Here is a 15418-nt window from a genome sequence, read left to right as displayed (position 1 = left end):
TGAAGTTTCCAGCACCAAAGGATAAGAAGTTCATTTTCTAAAACTTTTTCAATAATTTCACCAGCAATTCAAGTGCTATGAATTATCTTAGAAATATGATAAAATATGTTTAAATTGAAGCATTCGTTGAAAAACTGGCAAGCAAACAAAGATTAGTGCACACTACACTTAAAATAATGGGCTTTAGTTTGTCATTATACTCAATATAGTTCAAGTAATATTTTCTTTTGTTTTGTTAGAATTTTTTTTGACTTAGTATAGCTGTAGAATTTTTTTAGATTTTCAATCTGAACTTCGATCAATGTCTTCAATACTTTGGAGGCTTCCTTTTCAAAAAATCAAATATTATCATTAGATAAAGGAAACTTTTGGGAAGATCTCAGTAGGATTTAGTCAGTAGTTTGACAATTAAGATTTAGTGAAAATTTAGTCTAACTTTATTTCCATTAACATATATACTACGCTGGACGCGTAATCCTAAACCTCTTTCATTCAAATCTTTCTATAATTCGAACTTACAGAAACTCTTTAATGTTAAATGTTTTCTATTATTCAAAAGTATTAGATTTCCATCAATTTCATTCGATCAGATTCGTGTTCGAATTAGAGAGAGAGAGAGTTAACCGTGTTTACAGAGAAATTTATTTATCAGTCCATAAAGTTCATCAGGTTTTTCAAACATTGGTACTTTGACTCGATCGAAACATCTATCAGTTCTTGGAGACTGCTCAATCCGATATACCTTCTGCATGCTTATAAAACCTCGGAAAAACTCACAATCAAATGACGAAAGTTGACCTCCAAGAATATTGAAATAAAATTCTCCTGGAACATAATAATCCGAATAATTTGGCTTAGTATTGTACCAGTAATTATTGCGGACGTATAAGGGATGCCTTGTCCATGTTCCGAATAATTTGACATTTTGACCTTTGGGTTGTAAATTATCCAAAATAGCGTCCCAAGATCGTGTATCAGACATATGATTCGAGTAAAAGATAATCTCAAGTGGATTCATGGTAGAATTGGTTTGTTTTCTTCTCTCGTTTTCTCGCTTAACAATTCGCAATGCTAAAGGAAGATATAGCTCTTGATTGTATTTCATTGCAATATGAATTTTGTTGACGTTTTGAAGACATGTTTCGTTGAAGAATTCTGGTTCGAGTTTTAAGGCTTGGTAGAATTTATATCTGTCGTAGTTTGGTTCTTTGATTACATCGATTAAGTTTTTGTATTCACTCGCCTGAAAAGCGCGTTCTTGTTGGAAGAATATAAGTCTGTGTGGTGCTATCCATCCTTGAAATGGACACAGATAACTTCGACAGTAGATAATAATATCCCAGGACATTTCATCTTGGAGGTATCTCAGACTTGAGTAAATTTTCTCTTGATTGGTATGGTCTGTTAAGTAAACGAATGACTGCTTCATTGATCCATTTCCTTGGATTTTCTCGTTCCGAAGATTATCGATAACTCGAATAACTCTGTGTTCCTCTAACGGTGCAATAAAATTTGCTGTGAACATAAATTTTCCTTCTCCATTTATTTCTTTGAGTAAGAAGTTCCTTTCGATATTGTTAAGATTTGTATCTTTCCTTAGTTGAACTATGCGCTCTTCCTCATTAAGATATAAATTAATCATGAAGCACTCTTCTGTGAAAACTAATTCTGAAATATAGAATAAAATCTTCTCAGCTTGTAACCAATCTAAAGAATTAATCATGACAGTGACATTTCGACGATCCGTGCATTTCAAATTTGTGAAATCTATTTGTGTGGTGAATGCGACATTGTAAATTATCAATATCAATATAATGATTACCACGTTTGTGAAGGATCGCATCTTCGTTGATACAAACTTTTTTGCAGTTGTTGATGAATCAAATACTTTTGGTCGCCCTCCTTTGATTTTTTTCCGTTGATAATTCTAATATTGGTTCCTGGAATGAAATAAAAAGGCGTGGTACAGTTGTTGTCTCTCGCCTATTCTAACTTGAACGGGGAATCTTCTGCGTTCGAATTGCAGAGAGATTGAAATTATAGAAAGCAGTTTAATAGTGTTTCTCTCATGACTGATAACATGTTCGAATTATAGAAAGATTGGAATAATAGAAGCTCGAATAAGCGAGAGTTTACTTTATTTAGTGATTTCCTTTAAAGTGCACCATACCAAAAATTTCGAGATAACACGGTTTTCACGCAAAGTACAACCGGTAACACTATAACCAAATGACAAGTATTGCCTTAAAGGTTTTGTTTTTAAATAAGAGTGATACCGTTTTCTTACTCATCGATTTTAATTCACAAGCTTCTTTACATTGGATTGACACAGATGTGGGGCAAGATAGTCAGAAAAAGGAATAGAAAATCATTTTTTGCTTATATTAGCACAATATAACAATAGGTAGACACCGTCCTGATATGAAACGGGAACACTTATGTAAAAATAAAACTCTAACGGGCAATATTCCTAGCCTGTTTTGAAAATGATTCATGCGATGCAAGTTCTGCTGGCCGTTCCGATACAGTAGCGAGTTTATGTATTTGCACTTTTGAGGACGGTAAAGCGATTAAAGCGATTTGGGATGACCCGCAAAATCGAGGACGGTAAAAGTGATGACCTAGTCAAATTAGAACCTTACCGTCTCCGTCGACGTGAAAAACACAATACATAAACTCGGTCGTGTTGCCGACTGAATAAATAGCTTCAATACGTGATATACTAAACACTTCGGTTTCATAACAAATTTAAACGCGTTTTCTGTAAAATTATTCTTATCCGATCAAACCATTGTGTCGCCTGTGTCTCTGTTTCCGGAAAAAATCAAATAAAAACTAATGAAAATCAGTTAAAAGTTCTACCATCTCAGCAATTTATAAAAAAAGGCTTTTCCGAAACTTGCTTAACCCTTTAAGTGCCAATGGGCTCTTCCAGAAAAAATCTGTTCATGGGGGGTGGAGGATGAATTGTCCAGGGTATTGAAAAAATACCAAAAAATAGCAATGTCCAGGGGGTAAATTCCATTGTCCAGGGGTATTTTTTTGTGTCCACGGGGTTGATTTGATGTTTGTCCAGGGGTATAACCCGTGTCCAGGGGTTAAATATCAAAATGTCCAGGGGTGATTCATGAAAAAAATAATATCCTCCACCCCCCATGAACGGATTTTTTCTGGAAGAGCCCAATGTCGTATATATCAGACATGGGCTATGTAGGAGCCCTCCTGTATGCCCAATTTGAGTTAGAAATCGTTCTAATCGGTCTAACGCAGGAATTGGATTGGGCTTCATGGTCAAGCAAAAAAAATCAAAAGTGAGTCTTTCCAGTGAGATTTTAAGTCAAAAAGTCAAAAAAATGCAAAAATTTGACAAAAATTAACTTTATTAAGATTTTGACCGTTTTTTGACAATTTTTTGGTCAACGACACGAGTGATCCAAGAACCTCCAAATTTGGCCCTGCTTTACTTGATTCTATCCTCCAGCGAATTAATTTGAAGTTTTACCATTGGGCATAGCATCTCTCTATCTGACTGCCTTAATTTCCCTTACCTACCTATATGCTGATATAAATGTTTTTCTTTTCTTCTTTCTGACCAATCTTGCTCCACATCCGTGCCAGACCAATGTGAAAAAGCTTGTGAACTATGATTGATGAGTAGGCAAACAATATCACTCTTATTTAAAAACATTAGAACTGTAATCTTGGTAGCTTGCAATCTTTTTAATTTTTATTCTAAGATACCATTATGGTAACCCTATTACTCTATCTGTATACTCTTTTTAACAATCTTAATCCTTCTATCTCGTTTTAGATCAATAACTAATTAAATAAACTGTATGATTATTGCATAAACAAAACAGATCATATCAAATAAAATGACGTCATCTTTGTTGCTAGGTAAGAGGCTTATTGTATTAAGGCATGTCAGAAACTGCCTTCGACTGTTAATGTATAGTTTGAGAGCTGTTGGTCTTTTTATAATAATGCTATACAAGTTCGCAGGCCACCGTGCGAGCACATGGGCCTCTATGAACCGCTCTTTGTTCGGTTTACAATTTTCTTAAGATAGAGTTTTTTCCTAGGGCTCCCCCTGACTTTGAATTTAAAGTTTGCATCCTTTAGTGACGTGTTCATTTCTTGGGCTTTCATACACCACTCTTTGATTGTCTTCCTTTCACTTTTCGTAAGATCTTCTGTCACACGGAAGGGCAATCTTTCTCCTTTAGTGATTGCTCTTAACACTGTATTTTTGTCTTCTTCGTTTGCAAATCGGACTTTTATTGGTCGATAGCGTTTTTCATCTTCCTTTTCCTTCGAAAATTTTCCGATTCTTTGAGTTTCTTCAATCTTTATATTCCTTAAGCTTAGTTTCTTAGGTAAGACTTTTTCATTTAGATATTCTTCGTCGTAGATTTTGGTTGACTCCTCTGAATCTTCAGTGGATTCACCAACACCATGAAGAATTAGATTGCACGCCGTGGATTGAATCTGTCGTTCCTCCTGTTTTTCCCTTCGAAGTACGTTTTCTATGTTTTTCTCGATTTGCCTCGACGCGACTGCTGCGTAGCTTTGTGATCTATTTTCTCCTTTCTTCTCAATGATGTCTTCCATCTTCTTTTCGATCGTTGCCATTTTTATTAGGTCATAAGCCTCAGAATTTTAACCATCCTCAACTTGTTCGCCGTATCGAAAACTGTCAAAAAAGAACACTAGCGGTCTCTTTGATCTCCATGAGCCCAAAAGAGAGGTCAAAAGTTGTTGTACTAATCACCCGTAAAGTTTCAGCCATGAGGCTCGTGACGTAAATTTAAGCCATTTTTGACCTCTTTTGGGGGCTTTTCCTTTTTGTATGAACAAATTTTATAAGAACAACGAGGCTAAAAAGCGAAGAACAATCTAAGAACAATCAATACTGAATCTTAAGTTTCTGAATTTCAAGAACTTTACATGGCCCCCGGCGTGTGCATCGAATTGAGGGGGCCAAAAAAATATGTCGCCCACCATGGTTGGGCGACGAAGAAAATTTTCGACTTTTTGCCCTTATTTCACCCCTCTAAACGGTATATATAAGATTTTTCAAAGTAAAAAAAAAATACTTTGCAAAATATTGGTGACGGGGGTCATGCTTTCACAATTTAATGGTGTCAAGTACAATGTTGGACAAAATATTTGATACAAAGGGGATTTCCCTGCAATATTATAAACACCACAGATGATGTTTAAGTGCTGTTATTTACTTCTGGAATGTAGAATTTTAACTCTTAGTTTTCACAAAGAGACTTAAATCTTACGACCAAAAATTTAAATTCCCAATGAAATAGAGTGGAATTAACTGAAATGCTGAAAAAACGTAGAAATACAGGGTACTTTTGTGTGTAGCTGGCTGTTCCCCTTGGCTACAAATCTATTTTTCAAGTTCTTCTGCAATTTCTTAAGTTCTAGTCGTACGGGGCCGTGTCGTCCAGGAATGCGCTCAATATCACCACCAGTTTTATGGGTTTTGTTGATCAAACTTCGTCAATCCTTCTTTTGTCCAGCCCTTTGTTGTCTTCTGGATATGAAAATCTGCTTAATCTGTTGACATTGCTGCGCTCAAGGGAACTATTGGGTGGGAATTTTCAGGATTTATTGCGATATAATTTGTTTTTGTTTTTTGTTTTCAAAGGAAAATATCTTGTATTTTTGAGGGGAAATATTTCGTTATTTACGGCTCAAAAATCTTTCAAATCACAATCACGTTTTGACCTCTCATCATGCAATCGCGAAGAAAGAATTCCAAATCACGTAATCACGCTGCAATAAAGTCCCTATCACATCATCACGAAAACTGCTTGGGGGGGGGCCTCTTTAAAGTACAGAAAATAGGTATTTCTTTCATAGAGAAGAACATTTTCTTTCGCAAATACGGGATATTGACCTCCTATTTTCTATGTTATTTCACTTTTTTTTAACTTAATTTCTTTAATTCCCAGGAACCCATTGAAACGTGTGGAAAAACGATATGAAGACATGACAAAATGGCAAAATGATAGCCAGTAAAAGTTCAAGCTGTTTTCCAAAAGGTATATATATTTCTGAACAATATTAAGTTCTTTTTACTGTTTTTTCGAGAGCTTTCCAATGATATAAGTGGTTTTGGGTTCTTGAATTTTCGTCCAATTTCGGGTCCCAAGGGATGACGTCAGTCTTTTGCCCATAAAAAATCCAAGAAAACAAAGCGTAGGAGTGCTTTTTAAAAAATATGAAAGATACCATTGCATTGATGCGTTAGATGTAACGTCACTCCAATTAAGCTATATTGTATGCTACGCTCCACCGCAGAGACACGAATATTGCCTAACAGTAACAAACCAAACTTCTCGAGTTACGTTGAGAAATCAACAATCTGCTTTGAAGTGCTGCTTTAAAATCAACGTTTTCTTTTCAGTCAGCGAAGAAGAGTTTGGTACAGGCTAAGTACGAGCTTGCGTGTTCATTTTTATTTAACACGAGATTATAAGTTATTGGGGGAAAGAGTTTGTGATAATCATTTTCATTTATTCGTTCATTTTTAGTGGTTTTTTCAAGTTGGAATAGCGAGAAAATGACAGCTGAAATATGACCAAATGACATTGTATTGGATTCTTCAGTATTATTGAGTTGGCCCAACTAAAATTTTGATGTTGTGAAGTGAATTGGTGTCGTCGACTTTATTAAAGGTAGGTTATGATTATTTTTCGTCGGGCCTTCATAAGTGGGGTATCTGGACAGGTCCGGGGGGGGGATACTTAGGCAAAATGGGTGTCGGGTATGTGCGAGCCGTAAATGTCTCTTTTTCACACCCTCGAAAGTCTCTCAAAGGGGTACAAAACCATTAAAAAGAAAATTGAGTCTCTCTCAAAGGGTCGTGATTTTCCAAAATTTGGACAAAAATCGAGTAAAAATCCCAAATTTTGAGAAAAGTCTCTCTAAGGGTCCCAGAAACGCCAATTTTTGGGACAGGTCTATCAGATACGAATTACAAAGTTTAGAAACACACAGATAACCCTTAATTGTTATAACACTAAAGAGCATAACACAACATCTGCTAAATCAGTCGGCTGGACAAAAACTATTTTTAAGCATGAAATTCTGATGAAATTTTACTAGGTAAAGTTAAACTAAGTTTAAACTAAGGTTCAAATGATGATATTCTCAATAGTCGGATTAGTAGCCTTTCCAAGTAAAACTGAAAAGTCTCGTAAATTTTGGAACCACGTGACTAAACTCGTATGTTTTATGAATGGATTCAGATAAAAAAATTGATGCTTTTGATACAGACCCTCATGCTATCTTGACCGTTTAATACGAATTTAGAGAATTTCATAGATTTTGGTGTTATTTATGATCCTAGGGCCCTATTTGTTGTAAGTTTAAGACTACCAGTGGCGAATGAAGCGTTGGCGTAAAAGGGGCCAGTGTTTACTTAGTGTCGGCTCAAAAAAAAGACTGATGTAGTATTACAACACATGAAGCACGGAGCTTTCTTTTGATGAAAATTTTAAACTTTTCATACCAATTTTGCATCAATCTCTATTTTCACCAGAGAAAAGTATACATGTTTTTCAAGATATTGTGAAATTTTTTGTTGGTTCTTTCTGTTTTATTCTAATACAATAATGACCGGTTAGTGAGGGCTGTACTGAGAAATATTGCCCGAGGTCAAGTAACGACCGAGCTTGCCCGAAAAAAACCGGTCATTATTGTATTTGTTAACCGTTTCCTTCAACTTTGATTGATTATTAGCGCTTTATCCAGGAAAAATAGCGAAATAAAGCAGAAAAAACAAGCGAAAAGAGATAGAAAATTGCTATAATTTCTGACGTCAGAAATAAAAAATGAGAGAAATGATGTCAACGCATTGTTCATTTTCCTTTGAAAAAGTGACGTCACAATGAATTTTCCTAACGACGGGCAACTCTGGACAATGTAGGCCCGTCGTCATGCGAAAAGAACCAATTGCATTGCGCAAAAAGCCATGTAGCCCGCTTCGAAAAAGTAACCGGTTAACAATATAGAGAATGGCTTAGCTTTTTAAAATTTTGGTATATAAAACTTGAAATCAGTTCAGTCAATCAAAAGTTGTGTTAAGAAAACTGACCCCAAAACCCATTCAAAATGACAAAATTCATCAAAAACAATACTTTTTTGGCGCACTCTGTCTAAATATAATCATAGTTCGTACGCCCCTTTCTTAAGGGGGTGGTGGCATCCTCCAAAATATTAAAGAAAGGGAGATCCAAAATACAAATTTAGGCTTATTTCTTTGGACCAGCATCTGAAATTAAAGACCTTAAAACCGGTTTTCGTAGGGTACCCTTTAGATCTGGGTAAATCTTTGATATTTGCGACTAATCGGGTGTGGAATGGATCAAAAATACCTCTCAAATTTCCTGCACTTTCCTAGTAAAATCGACTTTTAGTTAATCGAGTTTATCAAGCCCCCCCCCCCCCTTTACAAACGATTTTTTCGAAGTCTGAAAATCAAATTTTTGATACTTCTACCAACGCAGGGTTGCCAGCGGTCTGGAAAAACCTGGAATACCTGGAAAAATAAGCTTTATTGGAAAATAAAGAGAAAGTGAAGAAAATCAGGGAAATGTCAGAATTATTTTCGTGAAAGTCGTGGAACGTCAGGGAAAACAGATTTAATTCTTGTCATATAAAGCAATTAAGCAAAAGAGTAAAGCAAAAGATACGTTTAAGGAAAAGAGACCTTCTCGATAGAGCGATTACTCTGTACCAGAGTGTATCTCACGTTTATCGCTTCGTAGTACACTCTGTGCGCATTGTCTGTTCGATAAAAAATTCCCGTACGGAGACCTCTGCGATGAAGTATGATTTATAAATAGCAACACTTCTCTCATCGTCTTCCCTCTCTCGCCAACACTCCATCGCAGCGGTCAGTTTGAAAAATCTCAAGTAAGAAAAGACAATGACAACACACCCTCTACGGCAATGAATTTTGAAAATAGCCGTAGAAACTGGGTCTGTGTACAGACAATAAAGAGATCAATGAGCTTGTATTTTACAATTTCAACTTTGTTTAAATCCATTTTTATTGTGATTCGTGGCTACAACAACTCTTTCTAAAATTCTCGGTTAGTCAGGGCGCCTTTCAACATAAAGCAGATTTTCAGGTTCATGAGTATACCTAACTCGCAATTTTTAGGGAGAACCTAAATCATTGGGGGGGGAGCACCTGAAAAATGGGCTGGAACCATCAAAAGACTTGCAAATCGCCTAACGGTGATTTTATCAATCTAGCCAGCGAGGGAGAAAATGGGCCATTAATCACTAAGACTACTAATGTTCTGAGGAGAAGACAAAATGAAATGGATAAGGGCCTTGATGATTTACAAACACAAATGATAGCTTTTTCCCCAATAACTTTTCCAAAGATGGTTCCTTGAAGTTTTTTAAATATTTTTCTTCCTGGTTGTTCCCATGATTATAAATTTTTTGCCTGAATTCCTTAATTTTGGTGTATTTTCCAACAATGTAGAGGCCTTATTTCTCAAATTTCCCTTAAACTTTTCATTTAACTTTCATCTTCATAGAAAAAATCTGGCTAACGAGATTTATATTTGTAACGTTAATTTTGCTAGCTTTAGTTTGCCTGATTCAAAGGTTATAGCTTCTGACGTTTCTGTTATCAATTAGTATTTTCACCATTTTTAAAAAGTTCTGGATGATCGTGATGATATTGCTTTGTTATATAAGAAACTGTCGTATTGAACGGTCAGAAAAGAAGGCAAATTTCTGCTTTGGTCAAGGGAAAAAGCACGTTGACACATTTTGAGATTATGGAAAGGCCTGTATAAAATATTGGGTTGGATTAAAGCGATTGATGTAGTAGTTTATAATTTTTTACATAATATAAAATCTAAGACGTCTGATATTTACAGTGGTCAGTGAGAGAAGGATCGAGCTAATCTCGATCTTCCCGTAAAATATAAAAATAATAATAGAAAACAAAGTTCATATAATCTACCCCGCCCAATCCGCCCGACGGCTCATTTAGATTATGGTGAATAACTGTAGAAATCTTTACAAGGCCCTACTTTTTGGAAAAGTCGGGGGAAAATATTTTCTCCTAAGTGCTGGAAACCCTGCAACGGATTCATCGCGAAAAGTAGATTAAGAAAATAGGGTTTACCTGTTAAATTACGACTATGACCATGTTCAGACGTTATGGTTCCGTTCTGAAACGAAACGGTTCCGAAACAAGTGTGAACGTCAAAATTCGAAACGTCAAAAAAGAAGACGTTACAAAGGAAAACAGATTGAAATGGTTTCGCTCCACTTCTTTCATCGGAACGGAACTGTTCCGTTTTCTTGCTCCAAAGCGTTCCAAAACCAATATGAACACATTCGATCCGTAACGAAAATCATACCGGAGTGAAACGGAACAATAACGTGTGAACATGGTCCATGTACCCGGTTACCGAGAAATGGCGTTTTGGTCGTTTTCTGATGACGGATAGCACTTTGTTGGGAATATTTTTAGAAGAATTCAACTCCGGGGCCAGATACCCCTGAATTAATATTATCCAAAAATGGTATGGTTTATTGTTAAAGTTTTGTTGTCTAGATCACAGGAAAATACATTTTCAAGGTGGGTAAAGTTGCTGAAAAACTATTAACTCAGCAAAAAATATCAATAATTCTCAAGCCTTGAATCGAAATATGTCATATATAAAAATTTGTTCAGATTTTAAGTTGTGCCACATATATGTGAAGTTACACAATTCATTACTCGGTTGCTGGTCCATTTGTGTAAATTCCATTTTTCGACCATAGTCATTATAAAAAACCCCGGTCTGGCAATGTATTGTTTTAGCTTTTTTGTTAAATTTTCTTTTGTTGCAAACAAAAGACAAGTTGCGATTTGCATACTTATTTTTTTATTATGTTATCAAAATCTCCTCTTGGGATCGGTCTATTTTCTAATCACATGATCAAAAAGTTTGCAAAATAAATCGATTTTGGTACATCAGCTCCATCTTTTAACAATAAAAAGAGACAAAAGCCTTCCAGACCAGTGTTTTTATAGTGACTATGTTTCGACTAAGGGGGGAAATTTTGCTTTGACCACAGAGTTTTAAATAAGTTCTTTTGTCATATGGCCTAAACTCCCTTCATAAGACATTGAATGTAACTCTGAGGGCTTTGTTTTATTTCCACCAAGATTTCCTTAAGGGCTTTGAAGTCATTACTGGTGAAATTTTTGAACAAGTTGATTTCAGGAATCCAGTAATGTGGACAGTTTTCATACTCAATGCTTTTAATAACACCATCTAGCAATAAATGAAAACAACTCTCCATATTTGCTTCGACCCATTTATTTTCGTCTGTTTTTTCCAACACATTATAGAAAATCATTTTCAAAAAATATGACTTGAAACTCTTACACCTTGGTTTCAAAAAATCCTTACCAATAATTTTTAAAGCGACGAAACATTTTCTCGCCACCGGTGATATCCATTTTGATAAAACAACTTCAGCAGTTGAAAACGAATATCTCCACGTGGCCCCTTCTATATCGTCTGGTTGAGATTTGGGAACTAAATGAAAACCTTGTTTAACGATGAAATCAACTACAGTTTCGTCCGGCCATGCACGTGACCGTGTGGGCCAATCAGATGTAGGAGGCCATTCCCCTGTGCATTGTATACCGAAAGTTATATCAGCGCGTATGATCGGACAGAAAGGCATATAATAATTGATGCATACTGCAGGGCCTGATTTCTTAATGTAGCTTATATTTTTATCCATCATAAATTTCCACGTTTTATTTCTTGTTAATATGCGAAAGCCCTGCAATGTCTTAATTTTCGTGTTCATAACCGAATCATAGACCTTTTCAACGATCTCCTTCCCTGATACTCTTGAGTTTGTTTGGTTCCGAATAACATTCACAAACCCAGGAGATAAATTGTCACACTGCGTTTCTATGAAGTAGTAACTTTCTGCATTGAAACTTGCTTCTTCATAACCATTGTAGATCATTAGATCGTGATCACTTAATAAAGCATGTCCACTGCCTAGGTGTCGAGAATTTCCGAAATATTTATCGTCCATAAAATCTAGAGGTACATTGAAACGTTCCATTGAACTCCCCGTGAGAATAGAAGTTAATTCTGATGGTTGCAATGGTATGACAAAACTTGACTTTATATTTCGAAGGATCGGTTCCAAGTTTTGTTTTGTTTGGAACCATTTGCTTTCGATTTCATCAGGCCATGGTATATCACTATCGACATGTTTTAATTTTGATAAAATAGAAGAACTGTCTTTAATTGGTCTTTTTCGTCTTTTTTGAAGCTGAACACAATTCCTCAGAAAAATGTAGGTGAAGTAGATGAAGAGAGTGAGACTAGAGCAAAACAATGCATACTGTAAGAATCCTTCATATTTCTGATATTTTCCCGCACTTTTCATTGTTTCACACATATCTTCTAGGCAGATCACAGACGATAAAAACAAAACACACTATGGTTGCAATTATACCAATTTGTTGACATCGCTTTAGCCGAATCGATTGTTTAATGTTTGATACCAAAATTAGTTTTGATCTTGTCACCAAGTAGTTTATAAGAATCCAAAGACAGCTGATACCACCAGATACTCCAAACTGTAAGAAATAAATATTTCGAAATATTATATCTAATTGACTGGAAATTCTGCTAGTGGTACCAAATTTGAATTGGTATTTTTAATGACAACTCCTGCATCAATACCAACTGATGACGTCATCGTTCTTTGAAATGTCGAAAATAAGCTACATGAAATAAAGAACCCCTCTACGTTTTTTCACTTTCACTTGTTGTTCAACCCATCCCCAAGTCCGACTGACTACTTTTTTCAGGCGTAAGGTCGATTTATTTCCAACTACTGGTATCGTGTGTTTTAGAAACCTATCGTCGTTTTTCAATAATAACATCATTTGGATCTTACTTTTCTGCTTCTCTCGATCCCAGGGGGGGGGGGGCACTCATATGATCTGGCCTACGTCATGTGCTGCGCTTAAGAGTGGGGTTTTTCAGCATCCCAAAATTTAAGGGTGTGTTTCTGTGAGATTGCACTGCAATTTTAAAACAAATTCAAATTAATTGTTAAAAAGAAAGGTTTTTACTTCTCGTTTGTTTGAAAAACTTTCTATTGTCTGATAATTACAGCCGACAAGAATAACTTTCTCAGTTTTTCTTTGAAACAGAAAATTTCCGAAGCTTCTTCTTTCACGCAGATTTACAGCTGAGAAATATAGTGAACTATAAGGGTTAGGTGATTCGCAAGAGAAAATGCACTAAAAGGGTACCTTTTCAGCCAGATTGAACTGCACTGTAAGGGTACGATTTTGAAAAGCAGATTTTTCGCGGCACATACCGTCATTTCGAAATCGAGTGCCCCCCCCCCCGGGCTCTCGATGTTTTCCATGACATTAAAATCAGTTTTTAGCTGATATCTTTAGATTGGCATTATTCAAATTTTCCGAAATGCGTCACGCAACATATGTCTAGGACTTGTCACCTGTTTGGTTCAATCTTCAAAGAACTTACCAGACAATTTATTAGTATTCTTTGATCTTGGTGAAGAAAACAGCTATCGGTGTTCGTGTGATTTGAAGTTGTAATGTTAGAGTGGTTCATCATCACCTTGCCCAGATATGTTTCATTCAATGTTTCCATTTTTATTCTTAAACTTTGGTAAGAAATATTCAAAACAAATTAATACAACCGAGAATTTGTCTACTAGGGGGGACTTAGTTTAATGGTTCGAGCTGTTATTTGCCACAGCTTGATGTCATAATTTAGTGAAAGTTTATATTATTTTGAGATTATTTTGAAAACTGTTGAAATCTTTCCAGTCATAGTTTTATGAAAGTGAATTTATATATATGCTCTTTTGAGGACGACGGAGTGACTGGAACGATTTGGAATAACCTGCAGTGTTTTAACCCGCAAAATCAAGGACGGTAAAAGTGCTGATTTACCGCCGTCCTCAGTCGATCAGGATCTAGAGACAAATCAAAGGCTAACCGTCTCCGTCGTATAAAAACACATATACATAAACTTGTTAATAAAATACTAGAAGGGTGTTTTGTAGATAAAGAATATAAACAACTAACGCAACCAAACGCCATCCAAACTTACCGTTGTTAAATCCAGATTTTATATCTCAATCAAACACAAAACCTTTTTCTACCTTTTAATTTTCTCTAGAATTTTAAGTTTCGTTTTTCAGAGACATACTTTCCTTGTACTTTCCTTTCTTTGTAGGAAAGTACAGTGACGTATTTATAAAAAGTCCCAAAAGTGTCAGTTTTGTTTGTTATTCGATATCAAATTGCTTAACATGATTTTGTATTTGAAACCTTGCCAGAAGTAGCATTATCTTGATAGTTCTTTCCTACTTTATGGGTTTTCCTGAGATTTCCCCTTGACCTTATCGAGAATAAAGTTGGGTGTAATATACAAAGTTATCCCGTCTTTTCGGGATGGAGTTGAATTTAACTTTGATGAAATCTATCTTTTTTCGTTGTTTTTTTTCTGTACTTTATTCCTTCTTGAAAGTTTAAGGCGGGTCTCCACTTGCGCGCGCTCCGATCGCACTTTTTTGAGCAAAGCTTCCACGCTATTGGTAAAAAGAAAAATGAAGCAACTCCATTGGTGCGATCTGACGTAACGCTTGAAAAAAGTTGAACTGTTTTGAACTTTTTTTTCCAGCACGCGCTACATTTTTATGACGTAATCTTTTTTTCCAAGCAAAAAGGATCGAAGCCAAAAGGTGCGATCGCAGTGCGTGCAAGTGGAGTCCGGCCTTTACAAAGGATATCAGCTTCACTTTTTCTAATGCCGCCGATATCGATCATTCCTCAGTTCAATACACCTTTCCCGATATCGATTGCGCAATACTAAAACATGGAAAATTCAACATGAAAACATGAAAGTCGTGCATCGTTTAAAAATGTTTCAATTTGTGCAAAACTTTAAGTGCTCAATTTTATGTTGCAAAAATCAGCACTTTTGAGAAAAATGTTCCCGAAACACAAAATCAGGTGATCTTTGTTTCAAATGTCTCGCCAAAATCTTTATTACATGGGTACTAAGACACTGCTTTTCTAAGATGGGATGGTACCACTGAACTCTATATATCCCTGGACCAAATTACTTGATCCTGGCCGAACAAAAATCTTTGATCGTAGTTTTTTTGAAATTGGTACCCTAATGGCGACACTACTCAATAGCGGTGAAAATGCATCGAGAGCGCTAGATCTACTTTTCCTAGAAAACTTTTGATGATGTTGCTCCGTTAGACGTTAATTTTTAACACTGCAATGGCTTCTTCTCGAGTATCAATCCGAAAAGAACTCCGATCAAAGATGGCTGACTTAGCT

At 35.9% G+C, this 15418-nt stretch overlaps 2 protein-coding genes across 3 annotated transcripts; both read right to left on the bottom strand.

Moving 5' to 3' along the window:
* Positions 1–439: 439 nt before the first annotated feature.
* Positions 440–3655, bottom strand: LOC136804139 (uncharacterized). Of its 2 annotated transcripts, XM_067060876.1 has the most exons (3): positions 3553–3655; positions 1823–1940; positions 440–1668 (listed from the first exon to the last, which is right to left on the bottom strand). In XM_067060876.1, exon 3 carries the CDS (start codon positions 1640–1642, stop codon positions 620–622), a length of 1023 nt encoding a protein of 340 aa, XP_066916977.1. In that variant the 5' UTR covers positions 1643–1668; positions 1823–1940; positions 3553–3655; the 3' UTR covers positions 440–619. The 2 variants fall into 2 exon arrangements, with proteins under 2 accessions (XP_066916977.1, XP_066916976.1); XM_067060875.1 differs by having other exon boundaries at positions 440–1940.
* A 7291-nt stretch (positions 3656–10946) lies between these two features.
* Positions 10947–13672, bottom strand: LOC136804138 (uncharacterized). The gene is made up of 2 exons (XM_067060874.1): positions 13581–13672; positions 10947–12655 (listed from the first exon to the last, which is right to left on the bottom strand). Exon 2 carries the CDS (start codon positions 12472–12474, stop codon positions 11149–11151), a length of 1326 nt encoding a protein of 441 aa, XP_066916975.1. The 5' UTR covers positions 12475–12655; positions 13581–13672; the 3' UTR covers positions 10947–11148.
* Positions 13673–15418: the final 1746 nt, after the last annotated feature.

Source organism: Clytia hemisphaerica, unplaced genomic scaffold, assembly GCF_902728285.1.
Source record: "Clytia hemisphaerica strain Z4C2 unplaced genomic scaffold, Clytia hemisphaerica genome assembly, whole genome shotgun sequence".
NCBI lineage: Eukaryota > Metazoa > Cnidaria > Hydrozoa > Leptothecata > Clytiidae > Clytia > Clytia hemisphaerica.
Note: the sequence above shows the minus strand (reverse complement) of the source record. Positions and strands in the feature narration are given on the sequence as shown.